The sequence below is a fragment of the Gossypium hirsutum genome, chromosome D11, assembly GCF_007990345.1.
Source record: "Gossypium hirsutum isolate 1008001.06 chromosome D11, Gossypium_hirsutum_v2.1, whole genome shotgun sequence".
NCBI classification, from domain to species: domain Eukaryota; kingdom Viridiplantae; phylum Streptophyta; class Magnoliopsida; order Malvales; family Malvaceae; genus Gossypium; species Gossypium hirsutum.
The window spans coordinates 28589884-28615891 of record NC_053447.1 but is presented as its reverse complement, the minus strand read 5'-3'; the positions used below and the strand labels follow the sequence as shown (position 1 = coordinate 28615891).

Below are 26008 nucleotides of genomic sequence, written 5' to 3'. Positions count from 1 at the left end.
AGATAAAATATTCATATAAAAAATAAATTAATCTAATTAAAACATATCATAAACAGTTTCAATATTATAGATTGAATAAAAAATTTAAATAAAAGATCATGCTAACATGTTTTTTGGCTATTCATGATTATTGATAAATTATCTTTACTTTCTTTATATTCTACAGACTCATTTAAGATTCCAGCAAATTATAAATACTGAACAACTCTCACATACTTAGAGGTCAATGCCTACATTTACTAAAATAATATATTTTAGGCAACACTAAAATTTAATTGTATAATGTACAATAGATATCTTCTTTAAAGTTGAAGTTCTTCCTTCTTATTTTCCGTTTTCTCGCATTTTTTGTTGTTGCATTTGCATACATGTCATTAGTATTTGAATAAACCCGGGATTTTAAAAAGAAAAAGTTTTGTAAAATAGGGGATTGTTGAAAGTTGAATCCTTAAAAATTGAAGATGAGTTGAGAAGCAAGTCTTGAATGCTGCCAATCTTCTCAAATTCATAAGACCTAATCATCACTTGTGCGCATAAACAAATCCACGTGCTGGGTAAAAGAGCTTAGTGATGCTAACATAATTTGAAAACCAAACATAATCAAATCAAGCATGTAAACTAGTTATGAATTCATAGATAAATAAATGTATACTTGTTGGAAATATACTACTGCAAAACCAAATTGTTAGCGCTGACAGGAAATTAAACAGAGTGTAAATAAGTAAGGCAATCACTAGGTTGTGGAAGAACCACTGCCTTAGAAGCAAATTCACCCTAGTCGGTCTAATCGTGTAGTGGACGTCGCCCCCCAAGGTTAACATAGTACTTCAATATTTGTACACCTGAATAAAGAATGTGGAACATAATTGATATTGCTCTTCCCGAAATGAATCGAAACCGAAAAAACAAAAGTAGTTGGTCGAAAATATGATCGGAAAATAAAATGGAAGAAAACCAGCAAAACTACACTAGGTTAATTCCCAGGATAGATTAAAGGAGTCAGACAATCCCACTTAAAACTCAATCTCTTAGACAGAATTTTCCTCTTGTGTAATTTTACAGAACCCCAGAATTTAAAGAACAGAAGGACGAGAAAAGTTGTTTTTCTCTTATTGTGTTATATGAAAAGTGAGGAGAATGACCTCCTATTTATATTATTTTCTAAATGGGAAAAACGGTAAATTTACAGAGTCAGTTTCCTAAAAAATCTCAACAGCCAAATTCTAATTCTGTCAAATTGTAACCATTTAGAAGCTAGATTCTGATTTTGTCAAATCATAATTGTTTAAATTTTTTTCCCAATTTCTTTGCATTATTAACATTCCCTCACTAATGCAAAGTAATTTTTGTAAACATGAAAAAAAAGGTCAAATGTGAGAAGAGCAACGACAAAATTAGTCGCTTAAGCACTAGTATCTTGTGGATTTGAACTAGTAGTGAAACGAGTGATTATTCTCTTTAATAAGTGAACGAATCTTGAACTTGTTAAGGTTGGGGTTAGCTCATGACACACGACTAATCTCAGATCCCATTGATGTTTCACGATAGATCAACAAGTTTTAGCCAATACACCTTGGAATGCTGCTAAGTGCACTAAATGACTGCAATGTCTTTTATAGATGGTGGCTAGTCATTCACACTTACGTAGGTGATTTCATCAAGTCTATCTCAATATAGACCACCTAAATCAAGACTATGAAATCATTAAGAGCATTTATGAAGCTCATCCTCTCAAAATTTAAATTCAGTGAATTCATCAAGTCCGTCTCAATAAGACCACCCAAACTCTAGGATATGAACTCATTAAGAGTAATAAACTCAACCTCACATGTCGGTGAATTCATCAAGTCCATCTTAATAGAACCACTCAAATCCAGGGATATGAATTCATTAAGAGTGAGAATTCAATCTTATACATGTACATCGTTCGTCACAGAGATAGGTAGAATGTACATTATGAGTCTTTCCATGGTTTCGTTTGACCACATTGAATTTAGAGAACTAAGTTGGGTATCCACCATGAATTCCTCAACCACTGGGTTTTAAAATCTATCCCCCTCAAGGAATTAAAAACCATTTTCCTACTTAACCCTTTGGTTAGTAGATCAGCTAGGTTCCTTTCAGACCTCACGTACTCTAAAGTAAGTACTCCATTCTCCCATAGAGAAATCTCTACAAGTAGATTCATAAACCACTCGGCCTCTTGCCTATCTCAGTTAAGAGTTATAAACTTTGATTCCATCGTGGAACGAGTAATACATGTCTGGTTACTAGACTTCTAAGAAATAGTTGCTCCACCCAAAGTAAAGACATACCCACTTGTAAAGCTAACTTTATTAGTTACCTAGTTTGCATCACAGCATCCCTCTAGGACTGCAAGGTATCCAAAAAATTCCAACTTCCAAGATATTATACTTTAATTTCACTTAAGACCATTTGAGGAAAGCTCAACTTTGATAACATGCATAGTAATTTGTGGACCACTACACTCCCCCACTTACTATATTGATGCCCTCAACGACATGAAGCCACATTTTTAGTAACCTTGTTGCATTAAGTTGATATTTCAGTCTTGAGTCCATCTTGGGCCTTTAAGGCCTAAGGATATGATCCATTCAACACACATCAAACATAGACTCGAACTTGATCTCATCTCAACCGTTGGTATAATCTTGCCTATGCTCATTCCTCCATCAAACACTCGAACTCAATGCCACAACACACAATCATCAGGTTACTATTGGATTTAGTGCCATAAGTGTAGTCTTTTTTTTTAAGTACACTTGTAATTTTTTCGAATAGATTGGTTAATAAAATTATTAATAAATTACATTAATATACATTGTATTATTGTCCTCAAATGATTTTTGCATGCAAAGCAAAATAGAAGCAAATGTTGCTTATTGGTTCACTATTTTTTAAACTAATATTAAGTGGTATTACGTGGTCGGATTGTAGTATGGAAAGACAACTTGTATTAGTAAACAAACCTAAACATATCCTTAGTCTAATCGGAAATAAGAAAACTGATTGAAAGGCTAATATGTCGTCTATCAAGTCTAATTAGGGAGATGCCTTGTCTTGGACACCGAGTGGATGACTCCCAAAAGATAGAGACATAGATGTGACTGACTGGATTGATAGTACATTGGACAGGACCCAAGCAGAATAAATCCTGAATCTGTTTATAGATTTATTCGCTTGTGACATTTATAGTGTGGCATACCTCAATCCTGAGTGGATGACGGACTATGTATGCATAGCTCGTACACATTAATGTAAGTAAAAGTTTGAGTTCAAATAGATAAGGAACCGAAAGTTGGTGGGTTGGGTGTACAACTTTTTTAGTATGTAATGCCAATTGCAATAGTGGAATTCATAGTCCAAAACATGGGTAAATGATATCCTCTCATTGACATTACATGGTTGATGAAAAGTAAACATGATCACGAGTTGTCCGTCTTTGTGGTGGATGAATTAATCACTATTTGATAGTAATTGACTTTTCATGAAGGAATATGTAATGATTACCATGAGATAAAATAGGATCAAATTAGGAAAATTGATATTATCACAAAAAGATCAAGGATATCCCATGAGGGTAACACACTTATGCAAGGTCATTGGACGAGTACTAAGTAGTTGCTTTCATAATGGCATGTCATTGGGGAGAGCTCAGTCACGATCCTATACTGGAATGACTTCGTGATTAAATGAGTTTATAATTAATAGGCAAAAATTCAGAACTTAATTATAAATCATTTGAACCTCAACTACATATGTTAAATTTATCTTTCCGCTAGCTCGTTGAAACCAGAAATGAATTACATGTTATGTTTGAATAGAAATGAACGGAGTAAATAGGAAAAGAGAAATATGAAATATTCAAGAATGATTATGATTTTCTCTTAAATAGAAAAATAGAATCATTTGGAAATCAATATAGGTTTCCAAAAATGAAAATGAAAATGGAAATGATCCATTTGCAATCTTATATATCGAAAGAATGAGTTTATATTATTGGATTGTTTTGAAGCCCGAAAAAGAAAATAAATCATTTGGTCATAGTGAACATGTTGAGTTGTGAAATATTAAATATATTTTCTCAAAATTTTACCAGGGGTAAATTTGTCAAAATTTTATCAGGGGTAAAATCGTCAAAATTTTTTATGGGGGTAAAATAGGGATGAAAAAATTTGTTTTATGTATAAATATTAAATTTTATTTGGGGAAATACAAAAATTGAATCAGGTTGGATCACATTACAAAGTACTGGGTCAAAAAGGTCTAGGAAGTACTCGTAATTGGACCCAATGTGAGAGAGGCCCAAATACCTCTCGTGGACATGAAGGGTGCGGCAACCCTAATAGGAATATTAGGGTACACCATCCACCTTAGTCCTATTCTAAGTAGGATATTGTTTTTCTATTTTAAATAAACCACTACAACTCAACAAGGGTTCTACATTCTCTTCCTATAAATAGATGGCACTAGTAGAGCTATTAACACAACTTTAAGATATTGCTATTCTGCTGAAAAATATAGAGAATTTATTCTCAACTATTATATGTAATTTTTTTCAGAACAACAATTCTACCGATTTCTATTAAGAAGAGAGAATTTTTGTTTTCACCCTAAAAGAAGAGAAAACTTTTTCTAGGTTTATATTTTGATTCAATTGGTTCAAGCCCACACTCGAAGAAATTCGTGGTACGAGAATAGCAAAGAAGATCAATTAGTTAAAATCCAGGAGCAACAAACGCCCGCTAGACTGAAAACACAGGTACAAATTCTATTAAGGTTTATTGCTATAAATATCACAAATCGGGTCAATTTTCAAAATTTTAATTTTTCACTACGCAAGAAAATGATTTTTAAACCGTGATTTTCCAATAATTAGAATCAAAACACCAAGTTATGTTATGTTTATGGTGTAAATCGAAACTGAATCTCTCTTCATCTTGTTTGATTAATATTTGATAAGATGTGACATTCTTATAATTATTCGCGTGTTTAGGGGAATGTATGTGAACGAATGCAATATTATATATATTTTTATATAATTATTATTTTTGCCAAGGTTGTAGTTATTAGGAAATAGATCATGGACTATCATCTCCATGTAAGATTATTTTTCTGAAAATGAGTCTATGACAAGGAGAAGATGGAGCGATGGCGGTCAAAGGCATAAGGAATGCCTTGTGGCAAAAAAATATGTATTTTTTTTCATTTATTTTCTAGAATCGAACCATGGAAACCTTAGCTGGAAACTTTATTTCATTACTCATCTCTTTATATATCTATTTAATAATTTTTTTTATGATATAATTGTGATATACATGTATGAGATGATCCACAATTGATCTATTAAAGATAAGAACTGTGATAATGAAAAAATACATGTGTTATATTGTTTCATTCACTTCTTTAGGTTATTCAATTACTGTGAGAAGTGTGTTAATGAGAAGGTGCATGTCTAGGATTGGATTTGGTAAGGAAAGACATGATTTTTAAGTGGTCAAATATGATTCACCTCCCTCTCCTGGGAACCTACTTGGTGCACAATTCACATTCACTTATTCGATTTTTCCCTTAAAAGAAAAATTATGGAGAACCAAAATTGTCTGATTGACATAGCATGTCATGCATATATAAGATAAGCATGCCATATATTTTATGAAAGAATGTCACATGTACTTGTCATGCATATATTGATCATACATGATTGAAACCGAAAATTATAAAAACCTTGCATGTTTTTAAAAATATAGAGTGGGAGAAAATCCTTAAACAAGACCTACGACCTCTATTAATGGTCTCTTATGATGACATGACAAGTGCACTACCCTACGGTAGAATTTCTATGTGGATTTTAGGAGATTTCCTGAAAGCAAGAAGAATTCTCTTGTGGTCAAATGATAATTGGATTGGTCCTTTTGGTAGGCATTATCATGCGATAGGTCAAGAAATTCTATCTTCAAAAGAGGACAACTAGTTAAAGCATGTTACTCGATGAGATTGTCTCACGATGACTCATTTTTGGTGCATGATGCAAGTTGATGGTTATTGTAAAACCCCTTATCTGAGACTGTTTTCGGAGTCGAGCATGAGACGTTACTTGACTTAATTTAAAAGTTCAGGGCATAAAAAATTACTTTTAAAAGTTATTTCACTGTTCCTAATAAAGCTGTCCACTTGCGCAGTAGTCACTAAATTAATTAAAACTCAATCTAAAAAACTATAAATTTAGATCTGTAAATTTTCCCTGAAACTAGACTCATATACATTTTTACCATAAAATTTTCAAAATTTTTGGTTCGGCCAATTAATACAGTTTATTAGTTAAAGTCTCCCCTGTTTCAGTGACTGACTATCCTGACCTCTTGTCACTAAAATTAAATTCTCTTTGCACAGACTTCATATGGTGCTTTCACTTATTTCTACTGAAAATATACTCATTAAGGAATCTAAAAATATAAATTATAACTCCAAATTATTTTTTTACAATTTTTAATTATTTTTCAAAGTAAGAATAGGGGATTTCAAAAGCTATTCTGACCCTATCTCACTAAAGTTTAAATATATAAAAATATAAAACTCTTTTACTTACTATATTTTTTTATTTGAAAATAGACTCATTCAGCTTTAATTTCATATCTCACTCAGCTTTAAATTCAATTTATACTATTTTTTATGATTTTTCAAAGTTACATAAATGCTGCTGTCCAAAAACGATTCTATTACATTTTTAAAAAAAATTCAATATAACCCCTTTATAATTATTTAACCTTCCCTGCAAATTTCAAATCACAACAAATTTCGGTATTGCAACTAATTCATTTAGATACTAATAAATTTCAACCAATCAACAATTGCAAGCTAAACATGTATATTTCAATGTCTAACACAACAATCACATTCATATTTACTTTGCATACTTAATTGTTCATACTAGTACTTTTTACTTCATTTCCCTATACATGCCATATAAGTCAAAAAGTTATTTAATAAAATCTATCGAAGTAAATCTGGATAGTGTGATCGTTGGTGTAGATCCGATCCTCCGAATATATATATGTCAATCTACAAGAAATAGCAAACACACACAAATAAGCTTACAGAAAGCTTAGTAAGTTCATAAGCTCATAATAAAATCTTACCAAAATTTCACTAGCAATATTAATAAAAAAATAATAATTTAACATTTCTTGCCAACCACAATCTCAAACAATGAATTTATTCATTCGAGCTCAACATCAGATGTCAACTTATACTCCAACATTTAGCTTCAATTGCATTTTTAAATACTTGTCAAATTAAGGATCATCTTACGGGTTTGAGTACATCATTTGCCCGATGCCATGATTTTCTTGAATATTTCACATTGCTATAACTCAGTATGGTTTTCTTCATGGAAATATCATACCTACTTTTTACAACTCAGTATGGTTTTCTTCACTGAAACACCATACCTACTTTTCACAACTCAGTATAGTTTTCTTCACTGAAACACCATATCTACTTTTCACAACTCAGTATGGTTTTCTTCACTGAAATACCATACCTACGTCAATTCATCACTGGTTACCGAACGTATGTACTCAATCCTGCGTATCCCTTAATTTGAACTAACAATCTCATCTTATTCTCATTTTTACCATAATCATAATTTAACAACAATATACGAATTAATACATTACATCATTCCCACATTAACAATTAATCATAAAAGTTCAGCCATATGAACTTACCTGGGCCGATTTGTAGGTGTTGTAAAAGTTCAGACACTAGTTTGATGCTTTCTCTTTTCCGCGTTTATCTTCGGATTCCCGATCTATAATATAAATTTTCCATTCATTAGCATATAATTCAATACTAATTCATTTCACAATTTATGCCCTTCAATTTTTGAAATTACACTTTACGCTAAAAATTTATAATTTTTACAATTTAGTCCCTACTCAATTAACACTTTAATTGAACAAATTTTTCCTCAAATAATACTTTTTCTAATCATTTTAGACTACTATACAGCCATTTATGTTCAGAATTTCAGTTCAAAACCCCAATTCCTAACTCTTTCACAATTAGGTCCTAAAAATCATTTTATGCTAAAATCACTTAATAAAATCATAATATAATGAAATTAAAACTTCAAATATATATTAATTCATCATAAAATTCCAGAAATTATTCATAGTAACTTACAAAATCACCCATGGAATCAAAAACTAATGAATTCAATAGTTGGACCTAGTTGTAAAAGTCACAAAACATGAAAATTTCAAAGAAAAAGAAAGAATTGAACTCACATGGTATAAAAATATGAAAAACCAGCTTGTTTTAGACCTCCTATGGCATTTTTTCTGATAAATTATGAAGAGATCTCTAGATTTTTCACTTTTATCTTTGTTTTATATATTTAATTTGTAAAATTTCCAATTTTGCCCTTATTTCTCCTTACTTTCTGCTGATTTTTCTTGCCCAACCGTCCAGCCTATATAATTTGGGCTTAATTGCCTTTTAACTCCCTCCTTATTAGTCACTTAAGCTATTTAATCACAATTTAACAAAATTTGCACTATTTCCAATTTAGTTCTTTTTAATTAATTGACTATCCAAACGTTAAAATTTTCTAACGAAACTTTTATACTAACTCAATGCCACTCCATAAATATTTATAAAAATATTTATGGCCCGGCTTATGAAATTGAGGTCTCGATACCTCGTTTTAGACCCAATTTACCTATTAAATTCTTTTTAAATCACAAAATTCACTAATTCAAAAATTCTTCTAAATTCACACTTGACCCATAATTATTAATTTATTAAATTTTAAGACTAACTTGTCAGATTTAATGATCTTGAATCACTGTTTCCGACACCACTGAAAATTAGGCTGTTACAGTTATACATTCAAGATCTTCTAGTTAAGTAACTCCTCATAGAGCTCTACTTAAGTTAGAATGATGGTCAAATGTTACATGATTAATAGTACGTGTGAATGCCTAAAGAATTAGATTCATGTACTAATTGGATGGAAAATCATGATCTTACTAATTACATGATAAACATACGGTGGCTTGATTCAATGGGTCTAGCAATTATCGTTGCAACATTATACCAATGTTTTCAAGGTTTAATGTAAAACACATGCATCATCTTAATGTATATCGTAATGTTGCAAAAAATTTTCAAACATTTGCTTAATACAAAGATATTAATATAGGAATGTTTTTATTTTTAGTTTGAAAATGGCACCAACTCCCTTATTAAATATACTCAATGAAAATAAATTGAATGAAAACAATTATAAGGAATAGAAAAGGAACCTGATAATTATCTTAAGCTGTAAGAAACTTAAAACGGTTATTGATATTAAGTGCCCTCCGGCCACTCAAGCTAAGGTTAAAAAAGGTTGGGAAGAATCTAGTGAGATAACTCATTGCTATATACTGGAAAGCCTAACCAACAATCCGTATAAGCAACTGGAGAGGTGTAAGACTGCTAAAGCAATTCTAGATAATCTAGAAGCCAAGCTATCTTGGCTCAACAGTCTTCTATAATTAGCTTAATGAATGCCTAGAAAAAGGCTGACACTCTGGTCAAAAATCATATGATCACTCTTATAGGTTACTTTGTGAAGGCAACGGACAATGAGGCCAATTTGGACCAAAACACCCAAATAGAGATGGTGTTCAAAAGTTTGTCCAAGGATTTTGTTGGTTTTCGAGCTGCATATAACATTGGCAACAAAAACATGATGCTTACACAAATCATGAAGGAGTTACAATCCTATAAGTTGATGTTGAATGACAGTCAGCCTATCCAAAGAGTATATATGAATATAGTCATATTTCTTCCTTAAAAGGGAAGGGAAAGTGCGCTAATAAAAGCAATGCTAAGGTCTCTGGGCCACCACAAGTGGAAAGGAAAAGAACCAGAAAACCAAAAGACTTATCCAAGTATAAATGATTCTTCTACAATAAGAAAGGGCACTTCAAGGCAAATCATAAAGAGTGGAAAGAATACCTAGCTACCAAAGAAAATGTATAGAACTATTGATGATAAAAGCTTGTTTAGTGGAAGACTCAATAGACCACTAGGTCATTGATTTGGGAGCCACTAATCATGTATGTGTGTCTCTGCAAGACCTCGAGGAGACGAAAGATCTTAGAGATAAAAGCTTATCGTTGCAAACTGAGAACGGGACAAGTGTGGTAGTTGAACCAATGAGATATCTACATATTTATTTTGATAATTTTAGGAAGATTATTTTAAAAGATGTTTTCTATGTACTAATTTTCAAAAGAAACTTAATTTATATTACATGTTTATATAAAGATGGCTTGAACGTGACTTTTAATAATGGAATTGCAATATTTAGAAACCACACTGCTTGAGACTGAAATATCGAATAAAATACTCAAAACTTATCATTCTAATGAGGCGTACCTTTGGTATTTGAGACTTGGTAATATTAACCGAGAAAGAATCACTAGACTTGTGAAAGACAACATCTTAAGTTCGCTTAAAGAAGTTGATCTTCCACAATGTGAATCTTGCTTGGAAGGTAAGATGACTAAGTGATCTTTTAATGCAAAAAGAACGAGGGTCGAAAAACTCCTAGAACTTGTACACACTAACGTATGTGGCTCTATGAGAGTTAGTGTAAGAGGTGGTTACAAGTACTATGTAACCTTTATTGATGATTATTCCATATATTAACTTTGATAAATTCAAAAAGTTTCATGCGAAAGTGGAGAAACAATTAGGTTTACCCATAAAGGCACTTCAATTTAATCAAGGTGGGAATATTTATCTTATTAGTTCTTAGGGAATCTCATAGAAAATAAGATTCTATCTCAAATAACTGCATCGGGCACTCCACAACAGAATGGCATGACAGAGAGAAGAAATTGAATTTTGTTAGACATGGTAAAGTTATTCGAAGCTGCCAATCTCTTTTTTAGGGATATATTGTACAAATGACTTGTTATATTTTGAATGATATGTCAAATAATGCGGCATCGAAAATCCTATACGAATTGTGGCATGGCAGGAAGCCGAATCTTAATCATTTTAGGATTTAGGGATACCTGTCACACATATTGGATAAAGATGGGAGGAAGTTAGACTCACGGTGCATGTTTGTAGTATATCCAAAAGAACAATCGGTGATTTTTTTTATAACCCGAAAGAGTAAACCGTTATAGTCTCAACTCATGTTACTTTCCTTGAAAAAAGTTACATGAATGACTTCAAACATTGGAATAAAAAGGTACTCGAGGAGCTTTCGAGAAATTTACAGAACCCGACGAAAACGCTTTCAAAACCAACTCTTAATAATAGACCTGCAAACGATCAGCAGCATAGCGAGCCTCGTCGAAGTGGGAGGGTCTATGTAATCCCTTAAACCCGGCCTAGACGTTATGGCCAAATCTCGAATATCACATTGGCCATATGGCAACGTAAATGCAGAATTTTTTAGAAATCAATGCATAGTTTTTAGAAAACGTTCCTACCCATCTCCGCTACACACCATAAAAGAGTTATCCCAGAATTCATCCATCCAATAACACACCAATATTATGGACGAGTTAGATTTGATGTTTTCTTAATTTACAATTTCATACTTAAGCAATTAATTTCTAAACACATACATGAAATAATAAAACTAAAAACTTATTTAGAGTTTGCCACGATGGTTGCAAAGCAACAGGGATGTAGAACTGTACAAAGTGCGAACCTTAACTTTTGGCGAACTGGTACTTGCAAACCCGTAATAAATTATGTTAAACAAAATAGGAGAAACCTTGTGGACCAAGTTCGCAGAATTTAATAATGTAGGGGTAGTTCGTAAAACTTACCTTGTTTAATGAGTCTTACTCTGCGAAGACTTAGAATGTACGAGCTAAACAATGATGCAAACCCTAATGTCAAATAGTTGAACAGTTGTATATTGTCTTGTGAACTTAAGGTATGCTAGTTCCTAATTCCTTTCTTCAAATATTTATGAATCTAAGAAAAGAGTAAGTTAAGTCCTTGCAAAAGAAGTAGGTTCGCATGTTATTACCGTTGCAAATCATGAAGCAAGCAAAGTGAGTTCGCGAGGTTGTGTTTTCTATAGCCTGTACATGCTTTATTTTAACTTGTGGTTTGTTGGAGGTTAGGTTGGGGGTTAATGAAGAGTCACTTAGGTGGCTAACGTAACGCTCCATAGCCCAAGTTCGGAGACCATACAAGGTATGGGGTGTTACAGACCTCCGACCCATCTCGGCTTAATCTCACTAGGCCTTCCAAGCCCATCTTGATCGCAATGGCCCACTGGCCAACACAGATGGAGCTTGCAACCGCTCCAACGCTACTTAGGCACACTCTTGCACTACTAAGGTGCCCTCAAACTGGTTGCCTCAATTGGACACTTCACTTGCTCCAACGATCCTCAAGTGTACTCTAGCATGTTGCCTATAGGAGCCTTCATTGATTCCAACAAAGAGAAATGGAAACGATTCTCATGTTTAAACAGTAGCATAATTTACTTCTAAATTGTTGGAAACATACTATTGCAAAACAAAATTGTTGGCATTGACAAAAAACCAAGCTAAGTGTAAATAAATCAATCAATCACTGTGTCATGGAAAAACCACCACCTTAGAAGCAAATTCGCCTTGACTCGTGTAATCGTGTAGTTGACAAAACCCTCCTAAGTTAACACATTACTTTAATATTCGTACACCTGAATAAAAAAAAGGTGAAACATAATTGGTATTGCTCTTCTTGAAAGGAATCGAAACTGAAAAAACAAAAATAGTTGGTCGAAAATCTAATCGAAAAATAAACTGGAAGAAAAATCGGCGAAACCACATTAGATTCAATTCCTAGGAAAGATTGAAGAGGTCATAAATGGTCCCTTTTAAAACTCAATCTCCTAGACAAATTTTCACTCTCGTGTAATTTCCCTCTTATTTATATTATTTTCTGAAGGAGCAAAATGTTAAATTTGTAGAGTCAATTTCCTAAAAAATCTCAACAGCCAAATTCTGATTTTGTTAAATTGTAATTGTTTAAAAATTAAATTCTAATTTTATCAAATCGTAACCGTTAAAATTTTTTTTCCAATTTCATTACATTACCAATTATATGAGATATCATTGTCTGAAATTCATTACTTAATACTTTCTTATGGAATTTGTATTCGGTTTAAGTTCGGTATATGAACATAACAATATGCCTCCCTAAGAACAAAGCGTATTCCTCTGAACCGAATTTCTCCCATATTGGCATCAGTCAAACAGCAAAGCTTGCTTTCTCTCTATCAACTTCCAAAAATGACGACTCACAAAAACTTCAAACGCTTTCAACACCCAAAATTTCGGGGAATGAATGCCAGCCAAAGAATGAAAATCTGCATGGAAAAGAAACAACGTTCACAAGGCTCAAGGAGATGTTCCTCACCTCTCAACAATAGCAGGCTCTTTAACACCTTCTCTCAATGGGTCTTTCCAAAGACCCTCTTCAATTGGCCCTGAAAGAGCTAGAACAGAAGGAAAGGTTGAGAAGCCTCAATCAAGCCAAGATCGAGGAATCCCTCAACTCGAGCAAACATCCTAGATATCGACCATATCACTCTCGATTTGGGTAAGTCGAATTCCAGCTTTGATATATCCAACTCCGATGAACTCACCTTCTACATGGCTTATCCGAGTTCCAGAATACCAACTTGCATTTACAGCTTTAGAGTTCCACATTTTCTATCTCTCCAAAATAATAACTAGTGCGGAAGTGCATTTTCTTCTATATCTATAAATTTTTCGACTACTTCTCCGGTGTTGAATAGTTCTTGTTTTTGTTACTCAACCAAAGTAGTCCATTCAAGTACGGCTGATAATACTAATCTCAGCCAAGGAATGAATATTAGCAACAAGGAAATACCCATTGAAGAGATTGATAAAAAAATTACATTTATAATATTTTCTTTAAATATCTGACCTGAACACATATTGGTAGAAAGCTATTTTACAAATAGAGTTAGGTATTTGAACTTAAAAATTAAAGAAAAGAATTTAATTACCTATATAGAAACCGAGTATAATTTAAATATTAAAATATTAATAAAATCGAAATATTAAAATCAAACTAAAAAAAATTCTATTTTCATATTTTTTTTAATGTTTAAGCACATTTATTTTACAATTTATTTGTAAGAATCTATTTTATTAATTTAAGCCCATAGGTTTTTCCTATTCTGTTTTCATAAGCTTTTTGGTTAAGTGCTTGCATCCAACTTTTTGTTTTTTATCAAAATTATTTGATATACCAATAACTTTTTTTCATAAAAATTTGACAAATATATTATAAAAATAAAAAAATTTAATATTTATAAAGTCTAAAATATTTTAGTAAAAGTGTATCAAATAATTATTATGGTAAAAGCCAAATTTGAAGTGTTAAAAATACACAAATCATAACACCCTTTTACCTATTTTAGTAATGAGATAAGGATGAACCCTGACTACTGTACACCATTAACATTAATATAAAAATAAAGCTTACAAAAGTTGGACCCATTTTCCTTTCTTGCCATGCATCCCTTCCAATAAAAAAATCTTTTGCAATATTATCTTTTAAGTAATTAGAGGAGAAGTACTCCTCTTTTGCGGTTATTTTACCCAAATAATTAAAAAAATAATTAATTAAGTAAATGACTCTAATTCAAAAATAATCGCCTAAATAACTTAAAATGAACAGTAAAATTAAGTTATGAGAATTAAATAACTGACACCACTTTTTATTAAAAATAATTTTTAGGGTTTTGAATACTAAATAACCGATACTCATGCATTTAAAAAAATAGGTGCTGGTATACTAATGGCCGACACCCCTTTATCTGATTAAAAAATTATTTTTTTGAGTGCTGGTACATTGCAATATTCTCATCCCTTTTGTTAGGTGAGTTTAGGCCTTTGTTGGTTGACACTAACACCTCAAAAAAATAAGCTTTTTTAATTAGATAAAAGAATGCCGACCATCAATGTGTTAACCCTCAAAATTATTTTGAAAAAAACACATGAATATCAACCATCTAGTGTCCAAAACTCCAAAAATTATTTTTTGGCAGAAAAATAATAACATCAGCTATCTAATTCCCATAACCCAATTTATTGATCATTTCAAGTTATTTAAATGATTATTTTTTAATTAGGGTTATTTATGTAATTAATTATTTTTAGGTTATTTGAGTAGTAAAAAAGGAGATCAAATTTTCCCCTTGTCCCACCTTCCAAAAATAGAATCTGCCTCCCTCCCAAAAGTTTCAACGAGTTCAATAGAAAAGGTATTAAAATATGAAATGTAACAGGTGTTTGCTATAATCACAAATAGGTTTACATATATGTCCGAAAGACAACATAAACCCATTTAGATAAAAAAGCACAAGTAGAATATTGACTACTTTGTTTACTCAATCTGTGCAAAATATGGCCGCTTTGCTCAACTTGTACTTTATCACAAGCGGATGGAAGTTTTTTGCACTTTCATAAAACGTATGAGAGGAGTGAAGGCACTTAAAAGCTTTGAAAAAGAATACACAAAACCCAGAGACCTTATTGGTTACTGCAAAGGAGGAGAAGAAAAAGGGAGGCAATGAGAGTGCAGGTCAGAGACATGAGGTTTTATAGAGGGTGCTTCTAGGGCAACATTTTGGAGTGGTGCCAAAGCCAGCAGCGTTAGGGCAGCGGGCAGGGAGGGGAGCTGACCAAAAATAAAGAAACAAGGCAAGTTGCTAAGCCTGGCTCTGCACAAATCTAGAAGCACTATTCATTCTGAGTTGTAAGTTTTAAACTACTGTACGTGGAATATCCACGCTGCAACGTGGACTCCACGTCTGCATTAAGCTCGGGTATAGAAAGAATATGGCTAGTAATACCATTGCCACACATAATTTTATAATAAAAAGAATTGACGTCATGCACAAAGGAATAGGAATGATTGCGATAAAATATTTGAATTGGAGAAATTTAATATTGTTAATTATCCCTAAATTCTTTAAGTATTATTATTTGAATTCAAATCTATTTAAATATTATCATTCGTCGCATATTTAAATTCAAAGAGAGATAAAATCAAAACTTTCAATCCTGAGTGAATTCAAATATTTAAATGTAAATAAGCATTTGTTATCCAAATAAGCAATATTGATTTGAGTAATGAATATTTTGGATATCTATTCACAATTACTCTAAATCCGCGTTAAATAATAATATTTAAATCCACAATATCTGAATACATAAAAATATATTAGATATTTAAGAATATCTGAATTCGCAAATCAAATTTACATCCCTATTTAAGATACATCCAAATTTGGAGGCCAAATTAGATCAAATTAATTTAGATTTGATTAATTTTTTTTTTTGAGATTTTTCAAAAATTTCAGATTTAGATTATTTAAATTTAAACTATTTTTGTTTGGATTGGGAAATCTAAGTTTTTATTTTTGAATTTCTTAGATTATATATATTTTTTTATTTCAATAAATATGAATGTCAAGTATCACGTTTTTTTAACATTATTAAAAAAATGTTGAAAATTGAGTATAGTTGAAGGTGAAATTGAAGTGAGTTAAAATTTTGAAATGATAACACTCTCCTATAATAAACCTTCAACCCATTCTATTTTCATAGTGCTTTGGAAGTTTTTTGAGCATTTTTTTTTTATTCCAAGTGTCGTGGGTGGAGGTTAGCATGTATTGATTCATATTTTATTTTTGAATCTATCAAAGCCTCGTTTAATCTTTACCCATGTCTCTTTGATTTTTTTACATTTCTTAGATTATATGAAATATGTTTAAGGTTCTTCATACTTGGTTTGGAATTTATGCATAAAATTGTGTATTGGGCTTATCATTTTTATAGTTGTGATATTTGATGATCTTTTACCATTATAGGTAATAAAAAAATGGCCAAATTCAATCATTATAACCCTGAATATTTTTAATTTATAACCTACCTTCAACCAATTTATAAAATTTCATTAAAACACCCATAAGCTATTAGAAATTCCAAGTCCAACTCATTATCCTTTTATTAGGATGAGATTGATATCTTTTAAGAAAAACTTAAACTCATTAAAATTGAGGGTCAAGCTAAATCGGTCCAAGTTAATGAACTAAATCAAATCGAGTTAAGGCGGTCCAAGTCAGATGAAATCAAGTCAAATCAAAATAATAAAAAAATTAAAACGTTGATCGACAATTGATGAACACGTAACAATGCATGGGCCTCTATTTGAAGGTTTGACAATGGGTGACGCATATATGTAATAGGGTGTTTTCGAGCATCTTATGGCTCATATGATGTTTTTCACTATTTGCATTATTTTGTTATATGCCATGTTTAAATACAATATTGCATTAATTTATCTTTTGATGTCATATGATTGTGTACACTTATGTGTTTTAGACTATTCACAACATCTATATGCATTAAGTAGTGATATTCTAATCATCAGGTAAATAACATCAATTATAATTAATCATGTTAATATATTTATTTTACCTATAAGAAAGAATTATACTTTCTTGATTAATTAGGATGAAATAAATGCTATTCTGGTTCTTAATTAACCCACAAGCATTATAAAGTATAAGTAATAGTTTCACCCCTAAAAGAAAATTAATCATATTATGTATTGTCTTAAAGATTTTATTATATGTTGATTCATTTACTATTTATTATATGATTTTGCATTCATTAACTCATCATTTTGTTTGAAGGATTGTACTTCAAATGTTATTTAGTAAGTATATTTGTTTACTCTTTTATATTGATAACAATGTATAAATTTTTTTATTTGAGTGATGATAATTATAATAAATAGAAAGAGGTTGTCTTGATGTATTGACTTTGACTGTTCTCTCCAAAAAGAGAAGTCATTGATGGCTAATGTTGGGAGTACTCAAGTTGAGATCAATTTATACAGAAGATAGAAGTGACCCGATTGTATAAGTATGATGTTTATCAAATCTCACGTAATATTGTGGGTCAATATTAAATTATGAGAAAGTTATAAGACTCTGGATATCACATTTTACAAGTAGACTGACATCAATGAAACTTATCGGTATTGACATCCATGAAGATTAATAATGATTTCTTGATACATTACATCTTGAAGACTTAAAGCCTTTCTCGTCTCACTATAATCCTTTTAAGATATCATACAAGTGTTGTGACGTGTCGAAAATTAATTCGACATACTAAACACGAAATCTCAATGATAAAGACACCATTAAATTTTTTAAATTAGGTGTGATTAATCATGTACTGAATGTACACAATTTAGAATTGTTTTAAGCTTAAGTAAATAATCCAAAAATAAATAAATTCTGGTCTACTTAAATTCGGAGTATGGTAACTATTAACAGCCCTGCAACGCCCATCCCTAGGGATAGTACCACATTAGTTTTATAACACGTTAGGGCTTAATTATAATATTTTATACCCACTCTAAAGTTAAGTTATTTCTAAATGAACAAAATCATGTTGGAAAAATCAATCATAATAATTAATTAAAATAACAAGTAAAATACTAAATTAAATTAGAGAATTAGGAATAACAAGCAAAAATAATAAATAAAAGATATGACATAATAAACAAATAATAATAATAAAACATAATAGCAAGTAAAAAAATTAGCATCCGCTTAACAATAAACAAATAAAAATAAAATCAACAAGTTAGAAATAAAAGTAAAAATGGGAATTAGAAAGTTTGAATTTAAACGAATAATTAGATTATTCAATATGCTTGCATCTAATAATTTAAGTGTAGAAAGAAGTAGGGGCCAACTAAATATTAGAAAACCTTGAGTGGGCTGTGGAAGCTTACAAAGGATCTTTCATATGAGACCGATAATTGACATTTTCTAAATCCTGCCCTGCATGCGATAATAAAAACACTCCTTATTCAACCATTTTTTAACCTTTTGGGGGTATATTAAGAGTACCATTGGGTAGTACTGTAGGAGACGACAGTTAAAATACAAGTTTCAGGGACTTCAACAGAGCAACTATTTTAACCTGGAATCTCAAAATTGACAATTATGTGATCATAGACAAAAAAATAACCAGTATATCATAAATTTGGCAATGAAGACATGAAAAGCAAATTTCTAAAATTCAAACCCTTTAAGAGCTCAGCCATTAGCCAAGTTCTTATCCACATTATATATATATATACACACACATCAACTGTTACCATTTTGCTTTCTAATCTGCTCCTGCAATACTTCCTCTCCCATTGCCTAAGCCTCGACCTTTACATCAATCAAGTTTAACACTGCTTGCCTAGAATGTTAGATCTGTTGCCAATATCTCCTAAGAAGTTGAAGTGTTGATAATAGGATTACTCTATAGGACCCACTTCCGGGGAAATACTTCTGTTTCTGCTTCATTCTCTTCCCCTCGAAGATCCTCACCTCTGCCTCTGGGTGCCGACCTGTTCTTTAATCCCAAAACTTCAGTTCTGATAATGCTATGGAAATGGTTCCACTCACTTCTGCCCAAGATGGAAAGGGAAGTATATCCCATCACTTTCCCTGCTTTTCTTCCATGATTCCAATATTTCTTGTGCAGAAGGCAGTTTTGACGTAAGAGAATCACTATCCTCATCGATTAGCAAATCCATGTCAGTATTGCCATCAACTGGAAGGTCGGTTTCAGCCTCATCGGTATCTTTGGTATACTCATCTAGGTTTAACAAAGGGACCTGCTTACCTGAACCATTAGTAGGCTCACCAGATGTAACATCATTAGCAAAATCCCTTGTGAAGCTGTGTTTTTTGGATGCACTATCATCTGCATCGACACCACCCTCTTCGTTCTTTCCAGCATTGGTAAGAGACAACATAGCAAATGATGTATCAGTTGCTTTTAATGGAGGATATGTGGCTGCTTTTCCTTTCTCATTCCCGGAAATACTTGGAATATTTAATCTCTCACTACCATAAGTTTCCCCAAAGTTACCAAAGGACATGGAACTGGTAGACAGGGCAGATCCACAAAGAGATTGCAGAGATCTTAACAAGTTTGAGACTGTGATTTCAGATGATAACTCAGAACTGGAGAGTGCATCAAACAGTTTCACTAAACAACCTTGAGTAATCCTATCTCTATTTTTCAAAAAAAGGTAAGTCCACTGCTTTTCACTAACTTGAAATGGAGCATGAGCCATGGTGTTGACCAAGGTGACAGCCTTCTCATAATTACTTTGCCAAGTAGCTTGTATCAACATCTCAGTGAAGATCAGAGGATGTGGAATCTCTCCACCTTCCAAAGAGGCATCAAAGGCATGTTCTAATAGATACCACTGCAAACATCAAAGCAAGCTAGTCACTTTATCCATAATTCATTCTATACATTAGCAACTTCCGAGTAAAATGAGATCATGAATTTCCATAAAAAATCATGTTGGATCCAAAATAATGACTAATCAACAGAAAGGACCTGCTAATTAGAATTTTGGTGGTGTGATGGGGAATTAACAGCATTAGAAATAATACAAGGGACAACTAATATTTAACAACTTCATAAGCACGAAGAAGATATATATATAGCTTACCTTTCCAGCTCTGGATGCTTCCACAAGTAGAATTGGAAGTTTACTTTGATCTAGCTGATATCCAGAGAGAGCCATCTCCTTATAGACATACTCAAAATATTCCCATTGGTGAGCACTAGCAGACGCCTCCAGCATTAAGCTATAAGTGAAGCCATCAGGGATAAGGTTACCAAACTTATCATTCAGGGAACTATAAGGACCAGATTTAGCTTTATTGGTTTCTTCAAACAACTCTTTGGCTTTAGAAAACATATCATTCTGGCCATACACTTTAAGCATTGCATTTATGGTTCCTATGTTGGGTGCACAATGGTCTTTCATGTATTGAAATATGGAAATGCAATCATCAACATATCCACCATCCAGGGAAGCCATTATCAAACCAGTGAAGGTGATCTCCAAAGGTTTCCTAGTAGATAGTCTTTTAATCTTGTCCACCTGCAAGCAGATGAAGCTAAATCAATGCCAGAATGATGCAGAGTTACAAATACAAAAAGAAACATGAAATACTATTATTAGACTTTGTTCCATCCAGAACAAGTAAAATAATATAAATATCTAAAAGAGAACCCCGTTTGAATACCATGTAACTCTTCAAACAAGCCACTAAATCAAAGCTTTAACGATTCTTATTCCTTATGGTTCCTTGGGTCAAGCCTTATGTTATATGTGAATATTTTTTCCCCAGGGCCTATGCTAGTGCTATAAACAATAATAACATCAATTAATTGTGAAAATATGAGCTTGAAGTCTTTGGGTTTGCAAAATAATTGAACCACGGAACATCAATTCTAAAACAAGTGCAGGTATGCAAGGTAAAGTTAATAACATCCATAATATGATTTCTTCATGCTCCACCCTTCTCACTCACCATGGAGGTGAGGACCACTACCCAGTACCCCCTAAAGAGTATGCATGCTCCATTATGCCATATTCAACAAAGTTACCTCTATCATAGCATCTTGCCACCTTCCATTTCTGCAAAGACAGCAGGCTAGCTCATAGTAGACACTGGCCGTTCCAATTACTCCCCTCCGTTCCATATCCTGGACCGCTTCCACAGCTTCATTAATCTTTCCTTCCTCCCAAAAAGCTTTGACAAGGACTGGAAAGCCACAGATCAAGCGGTCTATTGAGTCAGGAAAAAGAGAACATCTTTCCAACAGAAACACAACACAAACACATGTGCTAAAGATAGCGATAAGAAAATTGATTACCTTTGTAAGTAAGTGCTCTTGGAGCTTCTCCGCTCCTTTTCATTTTTCTAAAAAACTCATGGACCAAATCATACTTCCCAGATTGCAACATTACCTTTCAATAAGCACCTCCTGTAAGACTCGAATAGAAATATAACTTGAGGAAAAACAATATTTGCAGTAGATATACTGTCCTTCGATCAAAGCATGAAGCATATTTCCACTAAGGTCGTAAGGTGGGTATGACAAACCAAAAACTAATATTCTGGACTCCCACGCTTCTAATTACACAAAATATAGTGGCAGATAAACAAATTCCTCTGCCAACACACAGAAAGATAGAGTACTGTCCTTGACAGGACATTTCTAAAATTTAAGCTTCGTTGGAAACAAATAGACAATTCCCACTTTAATGCATTTGGACCACTGCCTGACATCTAAAGCTTTCAAAGCTGAGGCAATTAGCATTTTTCAGAAGGAAAAATAACTCAAAAAAGATAACACATGAGCTTAATACACACAGTGGCATTCAACTGACCATGTTGCCAGCACAAAACAATTGCTTTTATTGCTTAGGACCAAAAGTAAGATGCCTGAACCATAGCACAAGTGCGCATATCATAGATTATAAGTACCTCCATTGCAAGCCCATATGTCGCTCCATTAGGTCTCAGACCACTCTTTCTAAGCTGTTCAAACACCCAGGAAACACCCTTCCACTGATGCAGTGGGACACAAGCATTCAGAACCTGAAAAGCATTTTGCAAGAGAATTATTTTATGGACCAAAAGATGTCAGAGAATGCCAAAAGTAAAAATCCTCACATACCGCATTATATACAACCAGATCAGGTTCAAGCACAGGATCCCAGTTCCTGCGTCGCATATTTTTAATTCTTTTAGAAGGTTTCTGTCTCATGCACTCGATTATGTTCAGCAATTCCTTCAAAAGACCAGCTTGCCCCAATGTAACAGCAATACTGTGATATGCAGCTAAATCGGGATATATAAGGCAGTCTCCCTAAACAAGTCAAGAGTAAGTATTGAGCCAGCATCTCATAATTAGGCAAAAGGATCACCCGCTGCATAAAATAAAATAGTGAAAGTGAATACTAACAAGCATCAGCTTGAAAATCTGAAGAGCTTCCTGGGGTCGTCTCGCCTTCCCAAGAACTGACAACAGTTTTGTGTAAACAAACCTACAAGAAGCTTCAATAAGTTCATATATTGTACAATCTTATGACCTCATATCCAACATCAAACTACCTAATTGTCTAATTAATTTACTTCCAACTAACATTGATAAGCCGAAAAAGAAATAATCACAATTTTTAAAAAAAAAAATAATCTTTGCAAATTGATTGAAATGAATGCAAAGGGAAGAAGAATCACCTGCTTTTGAAATCTTTACGCTCCTTATTACCATACAGCCATTGGACAATGGCCATTGCCTGCCTCCATTTCCCGTTCTTTCCAAGTCCTTCAACAATCCTAAGTAACTGCCACTCTGTAAATTGCAACCCTGATTGCTTCATTATCCTTACAAATTTCCAATGCCTTTCCGTTATCTCCCTCTCACTTAACCTGGAATTAATTAAAGAAAAAAAAGTGAAAAATACAGGAAATTGATGATAAAAGAAAATGAAAGCACAAAAAGCCGAAACCTGTCAACAAGGAATCGAATTGCTTCTTTCTCGTTACGCCAACGTTTTGAAGTGTCCAAGTCCTGCATTTGCTTTTCAGTGGGTAACAGACAACCATCGTCTTCCACGTCAACATCATCCTCCAGGACCCAACGGAGATCCTCTTCGAACATTTCTCTGAGTTCTTTAAGGTTCTGTCTCTTCAAGCTCTCCCCGTGGAACTCTTCGTTTTCTGAAACGAGGTCCGGGAGTTTGGGTCCCTCGATTCTCTCCCATGGTTTTCCCGCCAAGGAAGGACTTTGGCGCTCCCTATTGGGGTTGAGAGCTTCGGAGAAGCGTCTGTACTCGCGTTTTAGGGTTAAAAAGTGAGACTCTTCAGCCAAAGACTGGAGGTCGGAAGCGGAGAGGGATGGGGTTTCAGGCTGGGGTTGTTTAGTTTTGCGGTTATGTTTGAGAATTTCCCTTTTCCTGAGAGTTCTAACAATTTTGGGAGTAGGGTAAACGCCTTTCCGGAGAAGCCTCCGTTTGATGTTTTCGGTGTTAGGTTGGAAGTGGGGAGGCGGGAGCTTAGGAGATGGGACTATTGAAGCGTCCATATTGCTTCCACCGGAGTTCGTACCATTATCCTTCTAAAATTTTAAAATATCCTACTCAATTTTTTTATCCCCTGCATCTGCGTGTGTTCCAAATTTTAAAGTTTTAAATCCAATTTTTATTTACAATATTTAATTAATAAATTATAAATTTAAATTTGAAAAAAGTTAAAATTGTTTCAAAAATTTCTAATTTTTAAGAAATAGTTTTATTTTTTAAAAATATGCAACTTTTTTTTTAACTTAATTTCAAAATTTTAAACATATTTATTTAAAAAACTTGTATATAAGATGATTATATGTGCATAATCTATAATATTAGCTAAAAGTAGCCTATACCTTTTAAAAATAAAGACCAAATAATTCATGAACTGGTGGTACTAATTTAACTTAAAAATTAATAATAAAAAAAAGTATATTCTACTAGAGTTTTTAATTAAAAAAGGTATTTTAATTAAGCATTAAAATTAATTGTAATTAAAATTTTAAAAATTACAGTTTTTTCGTCAAGATGGTATATTTTACTTAAATGTTTGTAAAGAAGGCCATAGCTGCTGCAGGGCTTATTATGATATATTGAATATATTATAGAATTTTTGAAACATATTGGAGGACTTATTATAAAACAAAATTTAAAAGGTAGCATGTTAAATAATTAAATATAAGCAAATTGAAAAAATTTTATTATGAAATATAATTTATAAAACACCATTAAAAGTTATATAAAAAATAGGAAGGGTTTATGTTGTAATTTTACCTTCCATAAAATTTATTTATTTATTTTCATACCAGTGAACACATTTGAAAGACCCTGTAACACATATATAGAGCTAGTTTGGATGAGCGGTGTGTTTACTTCTGGTGAGGTTAAAAACAGCGATGGCAGTGAGATTGAATACTGTAGCGGTGAGATTAGAAACAATGATGGAGTGCGTGTTTGAATTCAAACGCAGCTGTAGCGGTGAGGATAAAAAATGACTATTAAGGACATCAGATCAGAATTGATATATAATAGAAGTTTTTTAAATTATTTTATTTTTTTAAAATTATTAAAATATGTGAATTTATAAATTCATTTAATAAAATATTAAAATGTATCTTCCAATATTTTAATGAATTATATAATTAATTAAAATTGTTTATTAGATAAAATGATAATTATTTTTAATTTTTTATAGTTAAATATTTTTTTTATAACAAAGAAAGAAAAAAGATTACCTTGTTTCCCTTTCTTCTTCGGCGTAACATTCCAAGAGAGTTTATCCCACAAGTGAGCTTCATACCGTCCAGTCCATCTATGTCTATAATTTTCCATTATTAATTGCAGTCAAACAACCTTAAAAACGTAATGTTACAATCGTTATTTTACGGTTTCGACTTTAGAATGGCCTAGTTCGTACCTGCTGACACCTCGAAACCTTGAACTTCTTTTCACAGTAGTAGCAGCAATGGGTCGTTGTTCATTTTGTTGCTGGGGTTGAACTTGAACTAGTCCTTGATTCCCATCAAATCCGACCGCAACCGAACCTAGAGTTCTTCGCCGTCTCTTCACATACCTTAGGGCTTGAACCTCATCATTGACAACTGAGCACAATTGGCGACGGTGGCTTCCTTGGCATTGTGCTTTGTTAACCATCATCATTTCCATCTCTTGTCACCTTGATATTCTTTTCTTCTTTTTATCTGTTTTGTTGCTTTACTTTTTTTCCTTTCAATGGCTACTTGATCTCAAACGTGTTTTGCCTAACAAAAATTAGTTTAACTTTCTGGTAAAATAATAAATAAAAGTAAATGTATTTTTGGAGAGTTAAAGTACCAACACCTTACTGCACCTCTATTGTTGCTGAAATCTCCAGTTAATTTTCAACTGACCAGTGTGGTGGAAATGCAAACTCACTGCATTGACTTGCTGAACCAAACAACATAGCAATGAGATTGGTACCATTTTTTCCCCT

The 26008-nt window shown here is 32.6% G+C and overlaps 1 protein-coding gene across 1 annotated transcript; it reads right to left on the bottom strand.

The window, feature by feature from the left end:
• Positions 1-19114: 19114 nt before the first annotated feature.
• On the bottom strand, positions 19115-24141 carry LOC107913293 (pentatricopeptide repeat-containing protein At5g67570, chloroplastic). The gene is made up of 9 exons (XM_016841838.2): positions 23482-24141; positions 23210-23401; positions 22935-23016; positions 22647-22838; positions 22454-22567; positions 21840-21933; positions 21570-21727; positions 20623-21060; positions 19115-20370 (listed from the first exon to the last, which is right to left on the bottom strand). Exons 1-9 carry the CDS (start codon positions 24054-24056, stop codon positions 19555-19557), a joined length of 2661 nt encoding a protein of 886 aa, XP_016697327.2. The 5' UTR covers positions 24057-24141; the 3' UTR covers positions 19115-19554.
• Positions 24142-26008: the final 1867 nt, after the last annotated feature.